Source organism: Sander vitreus, chromosome 20, assembly GCF_031162955.1.
Source record: "Sander vitreus isolate 19-12246 chromosome 20, sanVit1, whole genome shotgun sequence".
Lineage (NCBI taxonomy): Eukaryota > Metazoa > Chordata > Actinopteri > Perciformes > Percidae > Sander > Sander vitreus.
In genome coordinates, this window is record NC_135874.1 from 25,138,620 (window position 1) to 25,157,877 (window position 19,258).

A 19,258-nucleotide genomic window follows, 5' to 3' on the forward strand; every position below is an offset into this window, starting at 1 on the left:
ATGCATGTAAATGCTGGCCTCTGTGCCTTTTAATAGGATGTTTGTCTTTACAGCTAAACGTCAGACAATTGTTGACCCATCTTTCTATTGTTAAACAAATGAATAGCCTAATGCTCTACTGCAGGGATCTTCAACAGGGGGTCCGGGACCCCTAGGGGGTCCTGAGAGTCACTGCAGGGGGGGGCCCTCCAAATTATTGTTCATTTTTTAAAGTAAAAAATAAATAAATGAAAATGTCTTAACATGAATCCAACATATTATTACCAAATATAAATCCCCATTGATGATAGGCTTACTGGCCTATAGGTAAGGTAGTCACTAAGGTAGTCATCCGCAGATACAGTTCATCCTGAGGATTCACTGTGCCACATGTAGCCTATGTGTAACATTAAATAATGATTTATAAAATCATGACGACAGTTATTTTAATAGCTTAATATTCTGTACACTAAAAAAGTATGTAAAGGCTTTAGGCCGCCCTAAACGTTATTGTAGGCCCAGTTTGATATGCAATAGCATATTACAGCCTATTACTAGGGGGTCCCTGCTGCGTCTCTCTTTCAGTTGGTTTCAGGTCCTTGGTTTAAAAAAGAGTTGAAAGCCCCTGATCTACTGTATATCAAACTATTTGGATTCATTTCAGGGAGCGTGTGCGCACCGATCCATGTGTCCTGTCCTGTTAAGATTCAGCGTGCGCGCACGCGGCCGACATGGCATACTGTCACTAATAGACTTGAGACTTTCCCCTGTCTGCCTGACACCATACGATCACATAGCAGCAGACTGTTCTGTGTTGTATGTGGGCTGGCTGAGTGACGCGCCAGTAGTCGGACTGTGCGCTGTTGATAAAGAGGCAGCGGCCGCGGAGAGCGCACAACAGTGGAGCGGAGAGGCGTCCCAACACCACAGCTGCTACACCACCACCACTACACCACCACCACCGCCACCACACCACACCGCACCGCACCGCCCGGCCTCTCCGAGCTGCTCACAACCGAAAAGGAAAGCCGCATCAGCGGGGGGAACATGCTGTCGCACCGGCCGTCTCATTAACTCATCCGCCCCCCCCCCGCCCCCCGATAAACAAGGCTGCTCAGCGGGCAACAACACCCTGAACCTCCCGCAGGACTCCCGAAGCTGTAGAGGGAGAATTTCAATTAGAAAAGTTCTTTTATTGGTAAGTCTTTTTGTTTTGTTTTTTTACATTCACTATGACAATACATAACAATGTGTGGGGGTGTATTAGCCTATTTTAAAATGGCAAATGACAAACAATTCCATTTTTACTTTTTAAATCGGCCTAATGATTTTTTTTTTTAGAGTTACATAGAGGTTTGTGCAACAGGTGTAGACTACCCAATGTCATTACATCGCATTGATATTATTGTCAATATCAGCACTGGGTTTATTCATTATGTTAAAAAATGTGATTTGGTGATAACAAAAAAGATTTTTTTTGAAATGAAACGGTGTATGAGTAAATCCAGAGACAATATTGATGTTTGGTATTAAAAACCCGACTTTTTGTTTAAACATTTGGTGTCATATAGCCTACATAGACTGTATTTCTGTTGTTTGCTTGTAGGAGCATAGGTTTCCTCAGCAGATGTGTATGGATGAGTGTGTGAACGTATGCTTAGTCCTTCCTTGCTCTACACAAAAGCAGAAACTACAGGTTATTAGTTGCGCGTGCATGACAAAGCTGTAGTTCTAATTCGGATACATAGGCTATGTGTTTATATCCCATTGAGCTCGCGGTCTGTTCGCTCATTGATCCTCGTTAACCCGCTTTGATGGGTCTCAGTTCAATGCAAAGATGCGAACACAGATACAGGCTGTAGCTTACAATTAGCAGTCTGAATAAACATCACCTCAGACATCCGTGAAGAACAAGAGAGAGACAGAGAGAGAGAGAGAGAGAGAGAGAGAGAGAGAGAGAGAGAGAGAGAGAGAGAGAGAGAGAGAGAGAGAGAGAGAGAGAGAGAGAGAGAGAGAGAGAGAGAGAGAGAGAGAGAGAGAGAGAGAGAGAGAGAGAGAGAGATCTAAAAGCTTACACACGCTGACACTTCATTCTCTGCTCGGCAGTCTTGTATAAAGTACTTGAAAGCTATACTTGAGTAAAAGTACAAGTATCTTACCAGAAAATGACTTTGGTAGAAGTTAAAGTCTCCTTTTAGAATATTACTTGAGTAAAAGTCTTGAAGTATCTGATATTTACTGTGTTTAATGTTATGATATGAAATGTACTTAACTATTAGAAGTAAAAGTAGAAGTTAAAAAAAAAATGATTATGAACTTTATTGTGGCTTCCTTTATAGTGAAGCATGATACTTTCCACACCTTCTTAAACATCAAGTCTGACGTCAACAAAGAAGAATTGTATTTTTTTTTGTGAGAAATAATCTTTCACTCCAACATACAAAAACATTTCTTGCAAGTAACGAGTAACTAAGATGCTGAGGGGAAATGTAGTGGAGTAGAAGTAAACATTTTATTTAGGATATGTAATGGAGTAAAAGTAAAAGTTTCCAGAAATATAAATAACGAAGTAAAGTACAGATACGTGAAATTCTACTTAAGTACAGTAACAAAGTATTTGTACTTTGTTACATTACAACACTGCTGCTGTTGTTTTATTTCACTAAGTAATGCTGCTGCTGTTACGATATGATACGATACCTTCTTGCAGTTCACACCGACATTCATTTGGCGTTCCCGAGCAGCTCCGCTCAAAAATTAAAAAAATAAAAATACACACAGAGCTACACAACAATTACACACATATAGTACAAAGATGAAGACACATTAACAGCCATGGCAAAGAAGCATTTTGTGATATCCTCGGAGATTAACTGGCAACACACTGATTTTGGTTCAGCAACAGGGTCAGCTGTGGAGGAAGTATTCAGATCCTTTACTTCAGTAAAAGTACAAATGCCACACTGTAAAATGACAAGTTACAAGTTAAAGTCCTGCATTGAAAATGTCACTTAAGTAGAAGTATTTAAGTATCATCGGGAACATCTACTCAAAGTATTAAAAGTAAAAGTACATCAGTGCAGAAAAATGTGTGCAAAAATCTTAATCTGCAAAGTAACTAGTAACTAAAGCTGTCAGATGAATGTATAAAAAGTACAATATTTCTCTCTGAAATGTAGCGGAGTAGAAATAGAAAGTACATCCAATTTGTACTTAAGTACAGTACTTGAGTAAATGTACTTAGTTACATTCCAGCACTGAACAGGGTGGACTGATGGATAAAAGAGTTCTTTGCCTGTTGTGTCTAAACGAAGGGACTCTAAGTCGCCTGTTAGAAGGCCAAAGTTGCTATTCATAATTTAAAATGTGCCAAAGGAGTCAGGAGAGATGCTGTCAGCGAGCCTGAGCGTGCTCTTCATGTGGGTTGTTTGAAAGGAGTGTGCACTGATGATCTTTGCGCAGACTTTGAGTGGATTGTATAGTTTTGATTTTTAAGTTGAGCAGATAGGCGGCTGAGCCAGAGCAGAGCCTGAGTTCCGCTGAGTGAAGTCCACACGCATCGGATAAGAGGTCTGTGAGTGAGGCAGGTGTGACAGCTCTAATGCAGGGGATGTGTGTGTGTGTGTGTGTGTGTGTGTGTGTGTGTGTGTGTGTGTGTGTGTGTGTGTGTGTGTGTCTGGAGCCTTGAGACACCGTGAGAGCTGACAGTGTGGAGAGCAGGGTTGCCGCACACCATGCAACGGCCACAACAAAGTCTCATAGATGGATTATTTTAAACGTTATTTAATATATATATATATATATATATATATATATATATATATATATATATATATATATATATATATAAGTAGCCTAGCAATTACGAGGTATTTGCCTTGGTTGTTGGTGCATACATGAACAAATGAATATGAAATGAACAAATAATAAATACAGAAACAGATAACACATACATATAACTGTTTAACATTAAGAGGCATTACACCTTAAGCATGATGTACCTTGCAGTGTGTTAAATTGTGTATTTAAAATGTGTAAAATGTGAATGCAGCATCGAGCTGATGCCAATTTGAACTCCTTTAATCAACACGAATGTATCACATTTTGCACGTTCACATGCTATTTGATACATTCTGGCTAAATGAAGTGCAGTTAAAAAGGAGAGCATTTCCCTCTCAAATGCAGCGGAGTAAAGTATTAAGTAACATCCAATTGAAAATGTGAAGAAAAGTAGACGTTCCTTTGAAATGAAGTTCACTTCTTTAGTAAATGCACTAAAGCATTCCACCACTGATGGGCAGATTACATATACATATTCTTATAACATAACATGATTCTGTTCTTAAGCTCATTTTAATTCCATCTGTCAATCCAGTAAGAACATTTCAACCTGTTTCCAGTAGAATCTTTTTTTTCCGGAGCTGAAATATGAAACGACAAACACAGTCCGCTGCTCGAGCTTAAAAAACATTTCAAACTTGATTTTAGAAAAAACAAGTTGAGTTTTATTGTGGAAGGCAGCTGTTGGTATTCCACATTTTTAAGAGAGCCCAGAATTAACCCTAAACCCTGCTGACCCCTCTGTTCTTATCGACGCCAAGGTACAAATCTGGATCCCAGAGTGAACTGCCAATGAAGGTGTGGCTCTCTCTCTGTGTCTCAGCCTGAGGGACTCATAACTTGGTTGACATGACGTTTTCTTTAAATAAATATCGCAGAGCAATTTATGTGAAAGTCAAACATAAAAGACAAGGAGAACTGACGTTGAGGAAGTTTGTGAACTTATATTGAATACCCAAAGTTATCAAAATACACACGTTTTACCCCATTACTGGAAGTTACTGGCTACTTTTTTAGTTTCACTGTTTCATCCGATGGCTGGAGTTTGTATTTTAAGATTTTCTTTTCAACACGTGTTTATAGTAACTCCACGGTCATAGTTTAAAACCATGGTTGTCACTGGGGGGAAGGGGGGGGGTGGGGTGTAAAGACAACCTAGGATTCCCTAGCTAAATCTGAAGCATGTCACGCAACATTACTGCTGCTAATTCTTTTTTTCTGACTTGGTTGAACTGCTCACAACTCAAAATCCACAAAGCCATAACATGATTTTAAGGCCAACAAGCTGTTTAAACGGTGGAACAGTGTATGAATCAGTTCCAAAAAAAAGACAGTTTGGGTTGAGTTTTACTGCTTGAGCAGTAGTGTAGTCTACGTGATACGCAGGTATACCCAGTATAGCCACTAAGAAAGTGCCAGGATTTCCATATACCCACTTAAAAATGCCCAATGACACGCAACAACATACTTTCCATTACATTTTTGATATATTTTGAATTGTCGTCTGTGTTTTTCTTCTTCACATAGGCTAAATAAATGTATTTCCACCGTAAATTGGTGCATAAAAGTGTGTCAGAATGCAGGAAATTAAGTCAATGCTCAAAACTTCCCTGGGGCAGGACACCCAGACGCCCCACTATGATACGCTGACATGATTACACCATTAAACACTTAGTTGATTGATAGAACTGTTTGGATCGTTTCCAGTTTCTAAAATGGGAGGATTTGAATACTTCGTCCACCACTGCTAAAAACAAAACAAAAACCAGAGGATGTGTTTTCAATCGTTTTTGGACTGAGTTTGATATGCTCAGTTCCGTAGAGGAAGAAAAGTTCACATCCATGAATCACTTTCTGGATCCAGATGTGTGTGTACTACACCCCAGCCTGATCGCGTTTACACGGAGGTGAGAAGCAGCGTCTCAGCCCCCTGATGGCGGGGCCCTCTCTGAGGCGCTGAATCTCACAGTCCGGGCCAAAAGCATGTGGAGGCCCCTGGTATGCAGACATCAAAGGGTTAAAGGTGAGGAGACGCTCAGCGGCACAGCACTTATCTCCTCTAATGACCGCCTAAGTATAAGTCAATTACTTCTGCGTCATGATCAGAAAGGAACAGACCACAGGGGGCTCTTTGAGCTCCGCTGCCCCTCATTACAACCACTTCACTGCAGTTTATTGGATGAGCGCGCTCGAGGTTAAGGCATTTTGGATTTTCTTCATTTACTACATTTGAAAAATACATCTATAGTAAAATAACTGTATTAGTAACCAGTGGTGGAAGAAGTGAAAATATACCTAACCCATTACAGGTTAGAACAATTAAAAGGGAAAGGCTTTTGAATTCAAGGGTTAAAGTAAAAGCAGAGGACATGCGTGTGCACTGGGAATTATACTTAAGTTTCAAAAGTAAAAGTACTCAATTTAAAAACTGGACCCTGTCACAGTGGTGTTATGTTATTGATAAATAAGTAAGCAGTGTTTTTTGGTCACATAAACCAGAGGTTTTACTATAACTACAGCCGGATTTCCCATTACAAGTTCAACTGTTGTCCAATTTTTACTTTTTTTTACTTTTTTTTTTAAAGTAAAAGCAAATGTACTTAAAGTTAAAATACCCAGTTGTGCAGCATACCATAATATTATATTATATTATTATTTATTACTGATGCATTAATCATTAATGGGGCAGGGCGGCCTAGAGGTTGGAGAAGCGAGCTTGTGACTGGGAGGTTGTTCAATCCCCAGACCGGCAGGATCAAATCTGGGTGGGGAAAGCAGCACTTGTCCCTCCCTCATTACCACCACTGAGGTGCCCTTGAGCAAAGCCCTTAACCCCAACCGCGTCAGTGGAGCTGCTCAGCGGCCAGCAGATCAGACTGTGGTTCTACTGGGCAGCTTTCCAGGTATGAATGTGTAACCGTGTGAATGTGACAGGTCGTCGCTGCAAATGAGAATTAGTTCTCAATCGATTTACCTGGATAAATAAAGGTTAAAAAAAAAAAAAAAAAAATTAACTAAGTACATTTACTCAAGTACTGTACTTAAGTTCAAATGTTGAAGTAATTGTACTTTACTTCAGCCTTTTCTTTTCATGCCACTTTCTACTTCTACTTCTCTGCTACATTTCAGAGAGAAATATTGTACTTTTTACTCCACTACATTCATCTGACAGCTTTAGTTACTTTACAAATTAAGATTTTTGCACACAAAACACATGTAGTTTATAAAATACGATGTGTTATTATAAGTTAAACTACCCTACAATATATAGACCCACAAGTCCAGCGAAAATGGTTAGCCGATGAAACATTTAGTTGATTGACTGTTTGGATCGTTTCCAGTTTCTAAAATAGGAGGATTTTTCTGCATTGAGTACTTTTGCTTTTAATACTTTTAGTACATTATCCTGATGATACTTACATACTTTCACTTAAGTAATATTTTCAATGCAGGACTTTTACTTGTTAACAGAGTATTTTTACAGTGTTGTATTAGTACTTTTACTTAACTAAAGGATCTGAATACTTCCTCCACCACTGGCATTAATAAGTAAGTAGCATTTTGATGTTGTAGGCGGAGCTGGTGACGAGTTAACTGCTTTATACACTGTTACATGTTACAAATCATATATTGTTTTGAATGATCATTTTGATTTGAAAAGTATAGATTTCATATACAGTACATTTACAGGAGAACAAAGTGCACTCTCAAATGTAGTCAACTAAAGTTATAGTACAGTACAAGTATCAGATATTCTTCTCCGAAATGAAACTCTAACCACACCTGAGCGAAAGTAGTTTGCGCGGATGAGCAAACAGGTCTACGGTTTGAGAGGACGAGGGGAGAGGAGTAACCTGTGGGCTCCTGTCCATCAGCGCCCGCCTCAGACAAAGATACATTATTGTCTATTGTTATTCCTGCAAATCAAACCTGATTTAACAGCTCGCAGGTATTTCTCTCTGGCTCAATGCTGTCTTTCTGTTTATGATGCACTGAACAGCCCCGGGCATGTTTCTGACTTCAGGAAACAGACACCCACCCACACACACACACACACACACACACACACACACACACACACACACAAACGTCAGACTGTAAAAAAAAAAAAGCAGTGTGCGTCTGTGTGTGGGTGGGTGGGTGTGTGTGTTAATGCTGCCAATTGTTTTGTGTTCACTTTCGCGGACACATTTTTTTCCACACAAACGCAAAGATACTTTGACACCTGATTGATGATGATTGACTATTAAAACTTTAATGTACCGTATCAGAAGGGTTTTCAGTATTCCTAAAGTATGCTCTCCTCATACCAAATAAATGAACAAAACGGCAGTGTTTGTTAACAGTAATTTGGTATCATTTATTTTGTAAGAATATGCAGGTCAGAGAGGCATTATTATAAATCTTATTAAATTATTTTAATAGGTGGTAGGACATTCTAAGTACATATGGGAGGAGGTTGTGTTGGTGGATGGGTGAGTAATGCCTCTGATTGTCATGCAGGAAAATTGGAGTTAACGTCCCGTTACAGACCTGCAACTAATCTTCGACTTTTTACCATGAGATCACAATCTTTCCCTAATAACCATACTATACTGTCTGCAAGTGTTGCAGAAAGTGAGAATTTCAAAAACGTTGGCATTGGACTTGTAACGCTGAGGTGTGCTTTCAGATGGCTTTAGCCTGTAGAGCTTTGTGACTCAAACAGTAAGGGCCATTCACACGCACAGCCTTAATAAGCTGATAATAAGGTCAACTCCAACAGCCTCATCTGCAAGCTGGACTGGATGTTTATTGGCTCCTGATAGAAGTGTGTGCTGTTGTATGGGGTCGGGGGAAGCACTCGGGTTCTCGGGAGGTGGGGGTGGGTAGAAAACATGGATGTATAATAAGATCTGGATACAGCGTTCATTCCTATAAGAGTTGCTCAGTGGCGCATCTGCCAGAAAAGCTTCCGTTGAATATGCGCAGTACTTTTCCTCCCGCTGGCCCCGCCCGCAAGTTCCTGCTCGGCCCATAAACTTGACATTGTGTTGAGGGAAGTTGTTGCAGATATAAAAAGTCCATGAATTTAAAAACTGGCAGCAGTTTTACAGGCATCTCTTTTACAATGGTGGCCTATGGGGAAAATCTGGGCAGCAGGGGGATTTTCAGTTGCAATAACGCGAGTGGCCACTGGGGAAAACAATTGGCGGAAAGGCTAAGCACTGTTCCTGGGGGGCTGGTAGAAACTTGTCTCTGAATTTCATCACAACATTAAAATATTTGACCATTGTATGAGTCATTTAAGCTGCATTCAAAAACCACGAAATTAGGCATTCTAACCAAATAGAACCACCAGCCCTTAAAATATATGCAACCTCTCAACCTCCCAACAGAAAAAATCATGTTTTTTCGTTATACACGCATGATCTACCCCACATTTTCTGGTCGGTGGATGTTATTCATTAAACAAATAAAAAATCTAATATATATGAATGCCATCAATGATTAAGTGCTGATGCATTGTACAAGAAATATACATTGAAAATATACAGGTGAGATAAATATATGGATTTCAATCTAATGTCCATGTTTAGTACGGAGCTGGACTCAGGACGTGGTTAGCTTAGCTTAGCATAAGGAGTGAAAGCAGGGGGACTGGCTCTGGCCTGGCTCTGTCCAAAGGTCAACAACCAACACCTGTAAAGCTTAATAATTAATTGTTTTTTGTTGAATATTTGTGGTATATATTGTAGATTTTACATTGTTTGGCATTCTGTGGACAGCAAAGGAAGAATTTTCTTGTATAGGGAAACATGTTTCCTGACTGTGCATATGACAATACAACTTTGAAACCTTGAAAACCTTTTAATAGTTTGTGTCTCATTTGTTTAATACACATAAGCAGAAATGTAAAAAAGATCATATATGGGTTTAGGAGGTTACGTACATGCGAGAAAAATTATTTTGACAAACAGTCCAATCTTTATGCCAGCTTGACTCCAGCTCCATACTTCACACACAGACGTGAGATTGAAATCCATTCTCAGAAAGAAAGCCAATATGCATGTTTTCCAACTCTTTCTTCACGCTGAACAAGCCTGTGTGGATCTTCCTCTTGTCAAGTTGAAGCAATAAGTCCGTTTCCACAGCTGCAAAGTAGGCAGTTTGTAAAAGGTATGCATACTCACCAACTTCCTGTAAACTGGGTTTTACAGTCATCAGTGTACAAGTGTTATCTGAATTCCTGACTAATTCCTGTCACACTAATCTAGTTTTTTGTATAAATGTAGTTGCAGTTACACTTTGTGTGCGCGTGCGTGTGTTTTGCAGTAGAAACTTGTGATCAAACCTCCTGTTCATTTTAGACGCTGTCTTGAATGAATTAACTTATGACATAAATCAATGTGACTTGGCCCAAAAAGTTGCATATTTTCATCTTCTAATGTTTTTGTGTCTCTATCAGGCCTGTTGTATTCTGCGTAGCAGCAATGGGCAGCAAGACTCTGCCAGCTCCAGTCCCTCTCCACCCGTCCCTCCAGCTGGCTAACTACTCCCTCCTGCAGAGCTCCACAGGCCTCCAGCTGCCGTCAGATAATTTTCACAGCATCTACAGCTTCAGTGCCCTACACGCCATCCACCTCCACCAGTGGACGCTCGGCTACCCGCCTTTGGCCCTGCCCCGCTGCACCATCTCCAAGCTGCCCGCCCAGTTCTCCTCCATGGCCTCCATCCCCATGTTCCCTCACCTCCTGCATCCCAAGCAGGACTCAGCAGGGCTGCTGCAGAGCTCCAAGAATAAGCCCCGCTTTGACTTTGCCAACCTTGCAGCAGCAGCCACCCAGGAGGATCATCTGAAGGCGGAGGACCTGAGCATGACGGGTGCTGCTGCCGCTGCCGCCGCAGCTTCATCTCACCACGCGGCCTCGGCCGGCCTGGGATGCCTCCTGGACGTGACCAAACTCTCCTCACCGGAGCGCAAGTCCAGCCGAGGCCGACTACCCTCCAAGACCAAGAAAGAGTTTGTCTGCAAGTTCTGTGGCCGCCATTTTACCAAATCCTACAACCTTTTGATCCATGAGAGGACGCACACGGACGAGAGGCCATATACCTGCGATATCTGCCACAAGGCCTTCAGAAGACAGGACCACCTCCGGGACCACAGGTGAGAACCAGGCTTTATCAAGGCCTGTCAAGTCAAATAATATACGCAACACCGTATTTGTAAAAAGGGGCAATAAAGGGGGTTGCTTCCTGAAACTGTTGATTTGACAAGCGTACCAGTTTGGCTAGGCGTGGTAATTGGTGAGGTCTGCACTTCTCTCTCAAGCTCTTTTTTTCAGTCTTCATCAGGGCCGGCACGTGGTATAGGCAATATAGGCAAATGCTAGGTGCCAGCAGTCCAAATGGGTAAAGAAAAGTTAAAGCTCCAATTACTTCAGAAAAACTGTTGAAGAAAAGTTTTGAAGAAAGTGACAAAAAAAACGTCGAAAAAAGTGTCCCAAATGTCAAACAAAAAGCAACAGAATCATCAAAAAATAAAATAAAATAACGTCGAAAAAACAAAATAAAGACAATAAAGGGCCACAAATGTAAAAAAAAATATTTTTGTTTTAGTCGTGCAACAGAAAACTCAGATTGGACAGATGGTCTAGCTAGCTGTCTGGATTTACCCTGCAGAGATCTGAGGAGCAGTTAACCATAGTCCTCACAAATCCACCGGAGTTTAGAATTACAACACAAAAGAAAGAGGAAGGTCACGGACATACAGCCCAAAAGAGTGACATCCAGCGGAATTTCCGGTGACACCAGAGCAATCCCGGAAGTGGAACTTCGTGGATATAGACTAGCAGTAACCTGACATGCAGTAGCTGGTTAATGAGCTTAGATCAGGTGAAACAATTTTTATCAGGCAAAGCAGGTTTAAAGATCTTATACTGTCGGTGTGAGAAAGAAAATGTGTTTCACTATATTATTTTACAAAAACTGATCAGTGTCAGTGTACTCTCTTTGAGTAGGTTGTTGAAGAGTTACGTTTCTTTGGTGGGTTTTCCCATAAAATGTCACTGTAACAAGAGGACACAAGATGTTCAATGTGTTCAGATAACTGCTCAGTCAAATGTTCTGTGTCTAGTGTGGGAGCTGCTTACTACTGCTGGACTAATTGTGTCATGCGTAAATAGCAAATAAGTCAACCTCAGGCATTTTGGAAGTCTCTACGATCAGAAATCGAGCACAAAAGAATGATAGAACAAACAGGGCAGGCAAAGTTGGGATTGTATTATCCCAAAGTTGCCAAGACAAGATCATTTAAGGCCACAGATCAACACAGTGTATCACCCAACTTAAAAATTCAAACTGTCTAAAGGAGTGCACAGACAGAAAGTGAAGACAATTTTTGCTTCACATCATTTGCTCTTTTGTGCAGTTTGTGTTGATTTGCCCCAAAGAACCAATGTACCAACTGTACAGATGTTAGCTGTAGGCTAGCGAGAAATAGACACAGTCTCTGTGTAGCTGTGTGTGTGTTCCTTCTTTTATTTCCCTCCAGTCTCTCTCCTTTTCCCTCTCATCGCTGTACGTTTATGAAGCAGCGATAAGACATCAAAGGTCATCTGGGATTCGTCTGGTAGTGTTTAGTTTTAGTTTTGTTGTCATCACTTAGAATTCCTCATGGTGGAGGCAGAAAGTACGCACTATAGCCATAACAATGCTATTTATAGCCTGATATTTATACCAAAATGGGCTATATATCATGATTTATTGGGAAAAACCTGGCAATGCTATGTAAAATCAGACATTCAGGACCCCCATATAGCCCAAATGGAATGATCCTTTGTTTTATTACCACATTTATAGACACTGCGACGATTTGTCTGTGAGATTGGTAGTCGAATCAGGCTCCTTAGATCAAATCATTGAATAGTCGATGATTTCAGGTCCCTCCTACAAGATATACATATGAATAAAAATATATCCAAGACACATGCGATGATGTTATGCAACTGCTAAAATAGGGTACTGGCACATATTTTGGTCCAATTCAGTCAATTCAATTGCCTAAACCTAACCAAACATAAGCATGAAATCAGAAAACGCTTATGAAATAATAGCTGTGTTCGAAACCTCTCCCTTATTCACTCACTCACTATTCTCTACATATTGGTTTATTAAATAGTGAAGTATATAGGGAATGACCAAACGAGATTTCTGTCACTACACTGAAAGTGTTGTTTTATCAGTAGATGCACCGGTTATTTGTGTGACGGAGGCGGGCGCACCCAGCATCATGTAAACAAACAAAAATTCGAACACTACAAAATGGCGAACACACTACATAGTGCACTATTTCCGTGATAGGGAACGGTTTCGAAAACAGAACCTGTGTTCATTTTGTTTCCTTTGGACGACATGATGGACCTAGTCTATATCCTTGACGTTCCACTTCCGGGATTGCTCCATTGCTGCCGGAAAATCCGCCAGATTTCACTCATTTAGGCCGGATATCTGTTGCCTTGGGCTTCCTTTGTGTTGGCATTTTAAACTCTGAGGACTATGGTTAACTGCTCCTCAGATCTCTGCAGGGTAAATCCAGACAGCTAGCTAGACTATCTGTCCAATCTGAGTTTTCTGTTGCACGACTACAACAACTTTTGAACGTGCTCATGTTCCACCAAAACAAGTTACTTCCGAGCCTATTTTGCAGCGGCACCGCAGCTTTTCTCAGGTACTTAGCACCGCCCAAGACGATTGTGATTGGTTTAAAGAAATGCCAATGAACCAGAGCATGTTTTCCTCCCATCCCCGAATGCTATTTGGAGTAGCCAGACTCAGACTCCTCCAGCGCGCATTGGAGGAGGGTCTGGCAAAGCGAGACTATGTTGGACCTGACACATGTTGACCCATTCAGTACTTATGATGATGTTCTGAAATCTGACATGATTCCTCCTAAATACTAACTTGGCTTCTCTGTGTTGTTTCCTCCTGCAGGTACATTCATTCCAAAGAAAAGCCCTTCAAATGTCAGGAGTGTGGGAAGGGCTTCTGTCAGTCCAGGACTCTGGCTGTCCATAAAACATTACACATGCAGGTCAAGGAACTGAAGCCAGCCAAGATCAAGTGATTCACTCTGCCAGCAGGGGAAGGGACCGGGACACTGGAAAAACACGACCAAAGACAACAACAGTCAAAGAACAACCAAAGACTTCTTCATCTCAGCTGTGGGAGGCAGAGCGCTCTGCTTCTGTGGGAATACTCTTCAAGGATGAAATATTTCACCAGCCACTTCTTTTTAAAGGAATAATGCAGAAATAAGCCTTAGTAGAGAGGTGTGTGCTAAGTTAGCAAAGCCTGACTTGGCAGGGGATGTGTGAAATGTGAAATGAAAAACAAAGTACCTTGTGGCCACTCGGTGCAAATACTTTGCTCAGAAGCTTATAATCCAAAGACTTTTTTTATTAAAAGGGACACAACTCTTATGCAATGTTTTTTACAAAAACTGAGAATGATCAAAGCCATGTTAACACATTTTCCTCCTTTTTCAATATCACATCCCAATGTTATTTTTGTACAGATGCATTATATCAGAAATGTATTTTTGCACTTTAACCTGATTATTGATTATTTACATATATCACTGGATTTCTTAAACTTATTTTCAAAATAAATAATCATTTCTAAATAAAATATTTTTACTTTAAGTGGTTGGCTGTGTGTCTGAGTTTGTCTAGAATCAGAATAGGATGTATTGCCAAGTAAGTAACACTTTGGTGCATACATAAACCTATTAAAAGGAAATGAACAATAAAGCACAAGTACTGCAACAGACAATAATGTAATATAGAATAGGAATATTACAATAAAAATAAAGAAATATGTAAAAATCATGATAACCTGACATATTTACAATACTTGTTTCAGAATAAGAAAAAGAAGGCTGTATGGTTTTGTGTAGCATATGGTTATGTGTTATGTTATGTTACTTTATTCTGTCATTTTTAACTTCTACAACTCACACATACAAAACCTTTGAAGAAGTGACAAACCAAAGCAGTGAGTAAAATGTTGCTATAGGAAGTAAGCATTTAGGTAGGGTGGGTGTTAGTGGCTACATGTAATTCAGTACACTTCATACTGTTTTCACATGCTAATGACAATAATGAACAGGAGGATGATCACACTGATCACAGCCAAAACGCCGATAGACGGAATATTCGTCCAATGGCCCAACCCTAACTAACACTGATGATAATGCTGTCAAGTAACACTGTGAGTGAAGCATAACTATTATAACTAAGGTGCCGTATTATGACAGTAACTACCATAAAAGCTTTAGTCTAAACACTTACAAGGAGACAAACTCACAGGCTTTATGCAACGCTACAGAAGAGGATTAGGGCCACATGTGAAAAAATGTATTTGAGAACTCAAATAAATTTTTCACATTGGCTGTAATCTTCTTCCGTACAATGCTCCTGAATAAACCACTTAGCTTAAATTTAAAGTGACCAGCAGTGCTTTCAGTGTATATATTATATGCTGAAATGAGAAATGTAGAAATGTAAACAAATGGCGTGTGTGTGTGTGTGTGTGTCTCTGTGTGTTGGCATATGTAGTGTGTCATGCAGGAAGAAGGCTGCTGGTCCAAGGGAAGAAGGAGAGCTGAGCGGATGGTCGGCCTGTTGCTCACCATTTCTCTTATAGCCAGGAACTCATCAGTCTGTCATCAACTCAAGGAGTAGCCAGGGACACACACACACACACACACACACACACACACACACACACACACACACACACACACACACACACACACACACACACAGCTGGGCAGCTGAAGATGGCAGAGGATGGTGTACGTGACATAAGGTTTGTCGAGACTGTGGGAGAAGGGACACTACTTCTGGTCCATGGCCTTCTGTCCTCAGGCTGCTGGCAACATTACAGATCTTAACTACAGTACTGAGACCGCTGGGGAACAAAGAGCACTGCTACCAGACACTGGTGGTCGGACAAACATGCCTGCAGGCTCCAAGGTTGCTGGTGGGCACCAGTGGTCACGTCCTAAAGTATGGTCATGGTAGTGTTTTTTTAGGGAGGAACTTGTTTTGGTGGAACAAAAAAAAGTTCCTGGAACGTATGGAATTTCTGCCGGCACCTGAATAATTCCGGAAATGAAACGTCGTCGATATAGACTAGGGTTGTTGGTGTATTATCTTCACCAAAGGCTGTGCTTACTCGGTTTCCGCTCCCTTTATTTAGCATACATAGTCATTTTAATTATGTCACTTCCGGGGTGGATCCCTAGTGTCTTATTTGATATCGCCTCGATCCTTGCTTGAACCGGAAGTCGTTCTGGTCCGCCTTCTTGTAGGCCGTCTCAAAGCTCTTATTCCTGCCCTGAGGAGCGAGGATGGAGGATGGAGGAGGGATCTCTGAGGAGCTACGAGCGAGGATACACGAGAGCAGGCTTCCCGGAAGCCATGCAGCTGAAAGCATCGCTAACTCCGCCCACACAGCTGGCGATTTCACGTGGCGTTTCAGAGGAAAAAACACATTTGCTTCAGAGGAAAAAACACATTTACTCGTTTTCTCTCTTGTCGCATGAGTTCCTCGCGTCTCTACCATGCTTCCTCGGTGGTTCAGAAGGAAGGAGGAAACGTGGATGCAATTTAAGGACCTGGGATGTACCCCTTGTTTTAAATGTTGGCCATTAAGTTCCCATCAAGCTTTGAGCAATGTAAACAATGTTACCACAATAAAGGAAAGGTTCACATTTGATCAAGTCTGTATCTGGTATTTTGCCCCCCCCCCCCCATCACTTACATTAAAATTGCAATAGGAAGTGATGTCTTTTGGAGTAAATTTAAAGTGACCAGGAGTGCTGTCAGTGTACATACAGTACGGGCCTGTCAGTGTTGTTTTAAGCTATTTCGGAAAATGTGAATCTTGATACGCAGTAGTTCTTACAAAGTGCCATCAACCATATCGAAAGAGATGTGATGAATTGTACACACAGTTGTACAATTGTGGACAGTATCTCCTAGAGGGCATTCATGGTGTTGCTCTCAGTTTTACACAAGAGAGTTGGGTAAAGAATGACACAGAAGTTAAAATCCTGACTATACTTTCACACCTCCACACACCTGACCAATTGTTGCGTAAAGTTGATTGTAGCATTGTTTGAGTCGGAAAGGTACAAAAAGTGTCAGACCAAGAGGAGACCCCCCTCGATGTGGGGACATTGAGAGAAGTTCAACTTTGCTGTATGCCCAAACAACAACTCCGGCAACAACCGATTGTGCTCATTTTTATTCTCAAATGAAACTGAAGCACAACGTTGTTTTCTAGTCCACGAAACTACGTAAACGTACTTCGAACAAAATGGGTAAGAGTTGATCATCTGTTTGATTTTTCAAACTAAATTAGAACGAAGCTCAAACTATACTGTCTTTTGCCAGTATAGTCGCAACGTGAAATAAAAGCCCAATCAGAGCTGATTATGTAAATGATCTGATGTAGTCAACACAAACATGAGCTGTGTTCGAAACCTCGCCCTCATTCACTCACTCACTATTCCCTATTATATAGTGTTTATTTAATAGTTTACTATATAGAGAATGACCAAATGACATTTCGGACACTACGCTGAAAACATCGTAACGTCAGTAGATGCGGCAGATATTTGTGTGACGGAAGCCCAGCATCATGTAAACAAATCGAAACAAAAATACTTGTAATACGTCCTATAATAGTTTATAAAATGTTCAAAAGCTAGGGTCACTAACATTTCATCATGGAAAATGCTTATACTTAAACGACTGCCATTTATAAACGAAAGCCCGGTCCATTTTTCCTTTTCAGTTTTCGCCGGGTCCTTTTGCTTCTTCTTCTTCTTCTCCTCTGGGAAAACACGACCGTGTTGCATTGTGGTATACGGGACGAAAATGTAGGGTATGTCGTATTCAGGCTCATGCATTGTCGGTATTTTATAGTAGACTAATAGTGAATGAAATAAACCGCTGAGAATTCGAACACTACTACAAAACGGCAAACACACTATAGTGCACTATTTCCGTGATAGGGAAGGTTTCGAACAAATCCATGCTCAAAAGCTTGGGGTTCTTTGTATGTGTGGATGCACCTTCTTGAATTTCTGTATACTACATGCAAACCTTTGTTGTGATATATTTATATATACTGATATTGATATATCGGCAATTACAAGATATATTCCACACACTGTACAGTATATGATAGTTAGCACTTACTGCTTACTGGAGTAGATGTTTACTTTCTAAAGCTCCCGGCCTTGGCTTTACCTCTGTGTCCTCTGGGCCTAGGGGAAATGTCATTCACTGCTACTGTCCTAACTGAATGATTTAGGAAGCCCTGGCAGAGGGCATGAAGGGGGTAAGGTGATGCTTCACACAGTAGACGTCGCTCTGTGCCACTGACACGTTTATGGTTTCCGACTGGCAGGGTGAGTGGGAGGGTGGCAGGATGAACGCACAGTGAACTGACAGATACAGAGCCGACAGGGACCGGCTGTTCCCCCCCAGGCTTCCTCCAGCCAGGGAAAATGGGAGGAAAAGCCCCTTCCCTTTCCAACAATTATAGAGCAGGATCAGAACAGGCCAGGAAGGTGAAAGCAGGTCTTGATGAAAATCACTTCCACGTGGTTGATGGCCTCTTCACCCGACTACAGCAGGGTTACATAGACATAATGCCACATGTCTGATAATAACAGCTGCCACTGCTGGGGACTATCAACATTGATTGAATAAGTGATACTGATAATGCCCCGGCCTTATGTGGGTACTTTGGTTGCTAAGGTCTTAGGTTGTCAATAATGTAACTGCCAGGGATCAGTGGGGATGTCAGTCTACACACACAATGAAATTTGGCATGAATGTTTTGGTCCCAATATTTTGTTGCTACTCTGAGCTTTTCGCTCCTTCAGGTCAACGCTTCTTCTTGACCAACAGTTTGGATCATGAAAATGTATCTCGAAAACTAACACTTGCATTTACATTTCCTATAAATATTCATTCAGTCACAAGAGGGACATTCTAAAAATGTCTGGTGACCCCCCTGATATTTTCTCTAGTGCTACTGTCGGGCCAGTGTTTCTCCTGGCAGATAGCCATACAATTAGGTTACAACATTCCAACCAATGAGTCACCCCGGAATTTCACCAGGGGCAGATGCACCGCGTTCCTGCTGCGCAGTGGTTTTGTTCCACAGGGAGCTTCTCAGAGGCGGGGCATCTTTCCTGCCCTGTTGTTTTGGTCATTCTTCCTGGATATTTGTGCTTCTACCATAAAAGTTAGTAGTCTATATCAACGCATTCTCATGAACAGGTCCATATGATATCGTACGAAAATGTATGCACACCAAAACATAAGATATCCGATGAAACTAGTAGCTGGTGACGCTGGCTACAAGCCCCATGACG

The 19,258-nt window shown here is 41.1% G+C and overlaps 1 protein-coding gene across 1 annotated transcript; it reads left to right on the forward strand.

Moving 5' to 3' along the window:
* The first annotated feature begins 828 nt into the window (after positions 1-828).
* osr1 (odd-skipped related transcription factor 1) lies at positions 829-14,501 on the forward strand. Its single transcript, XM_078278069.1, has 3 exons — positions 829-1,177; positions 10,268-10,966; positions 13,792-14,501. Exons 2-3 carry the CDS (start codon positions 10,293-10,295, stop codon positions 13,922-13,924), a joined length of 807 nt encoding a protein of 268 aa, XP_078134195.1. The 5' UTR covers positions 829-1,177; positions 10,268-10,292; the 3' UTR covers positions 13,925-14,501.
* The last annotated feature ends 4,757 nt before the right edge of the window (positions 14,502-19,258 follow it).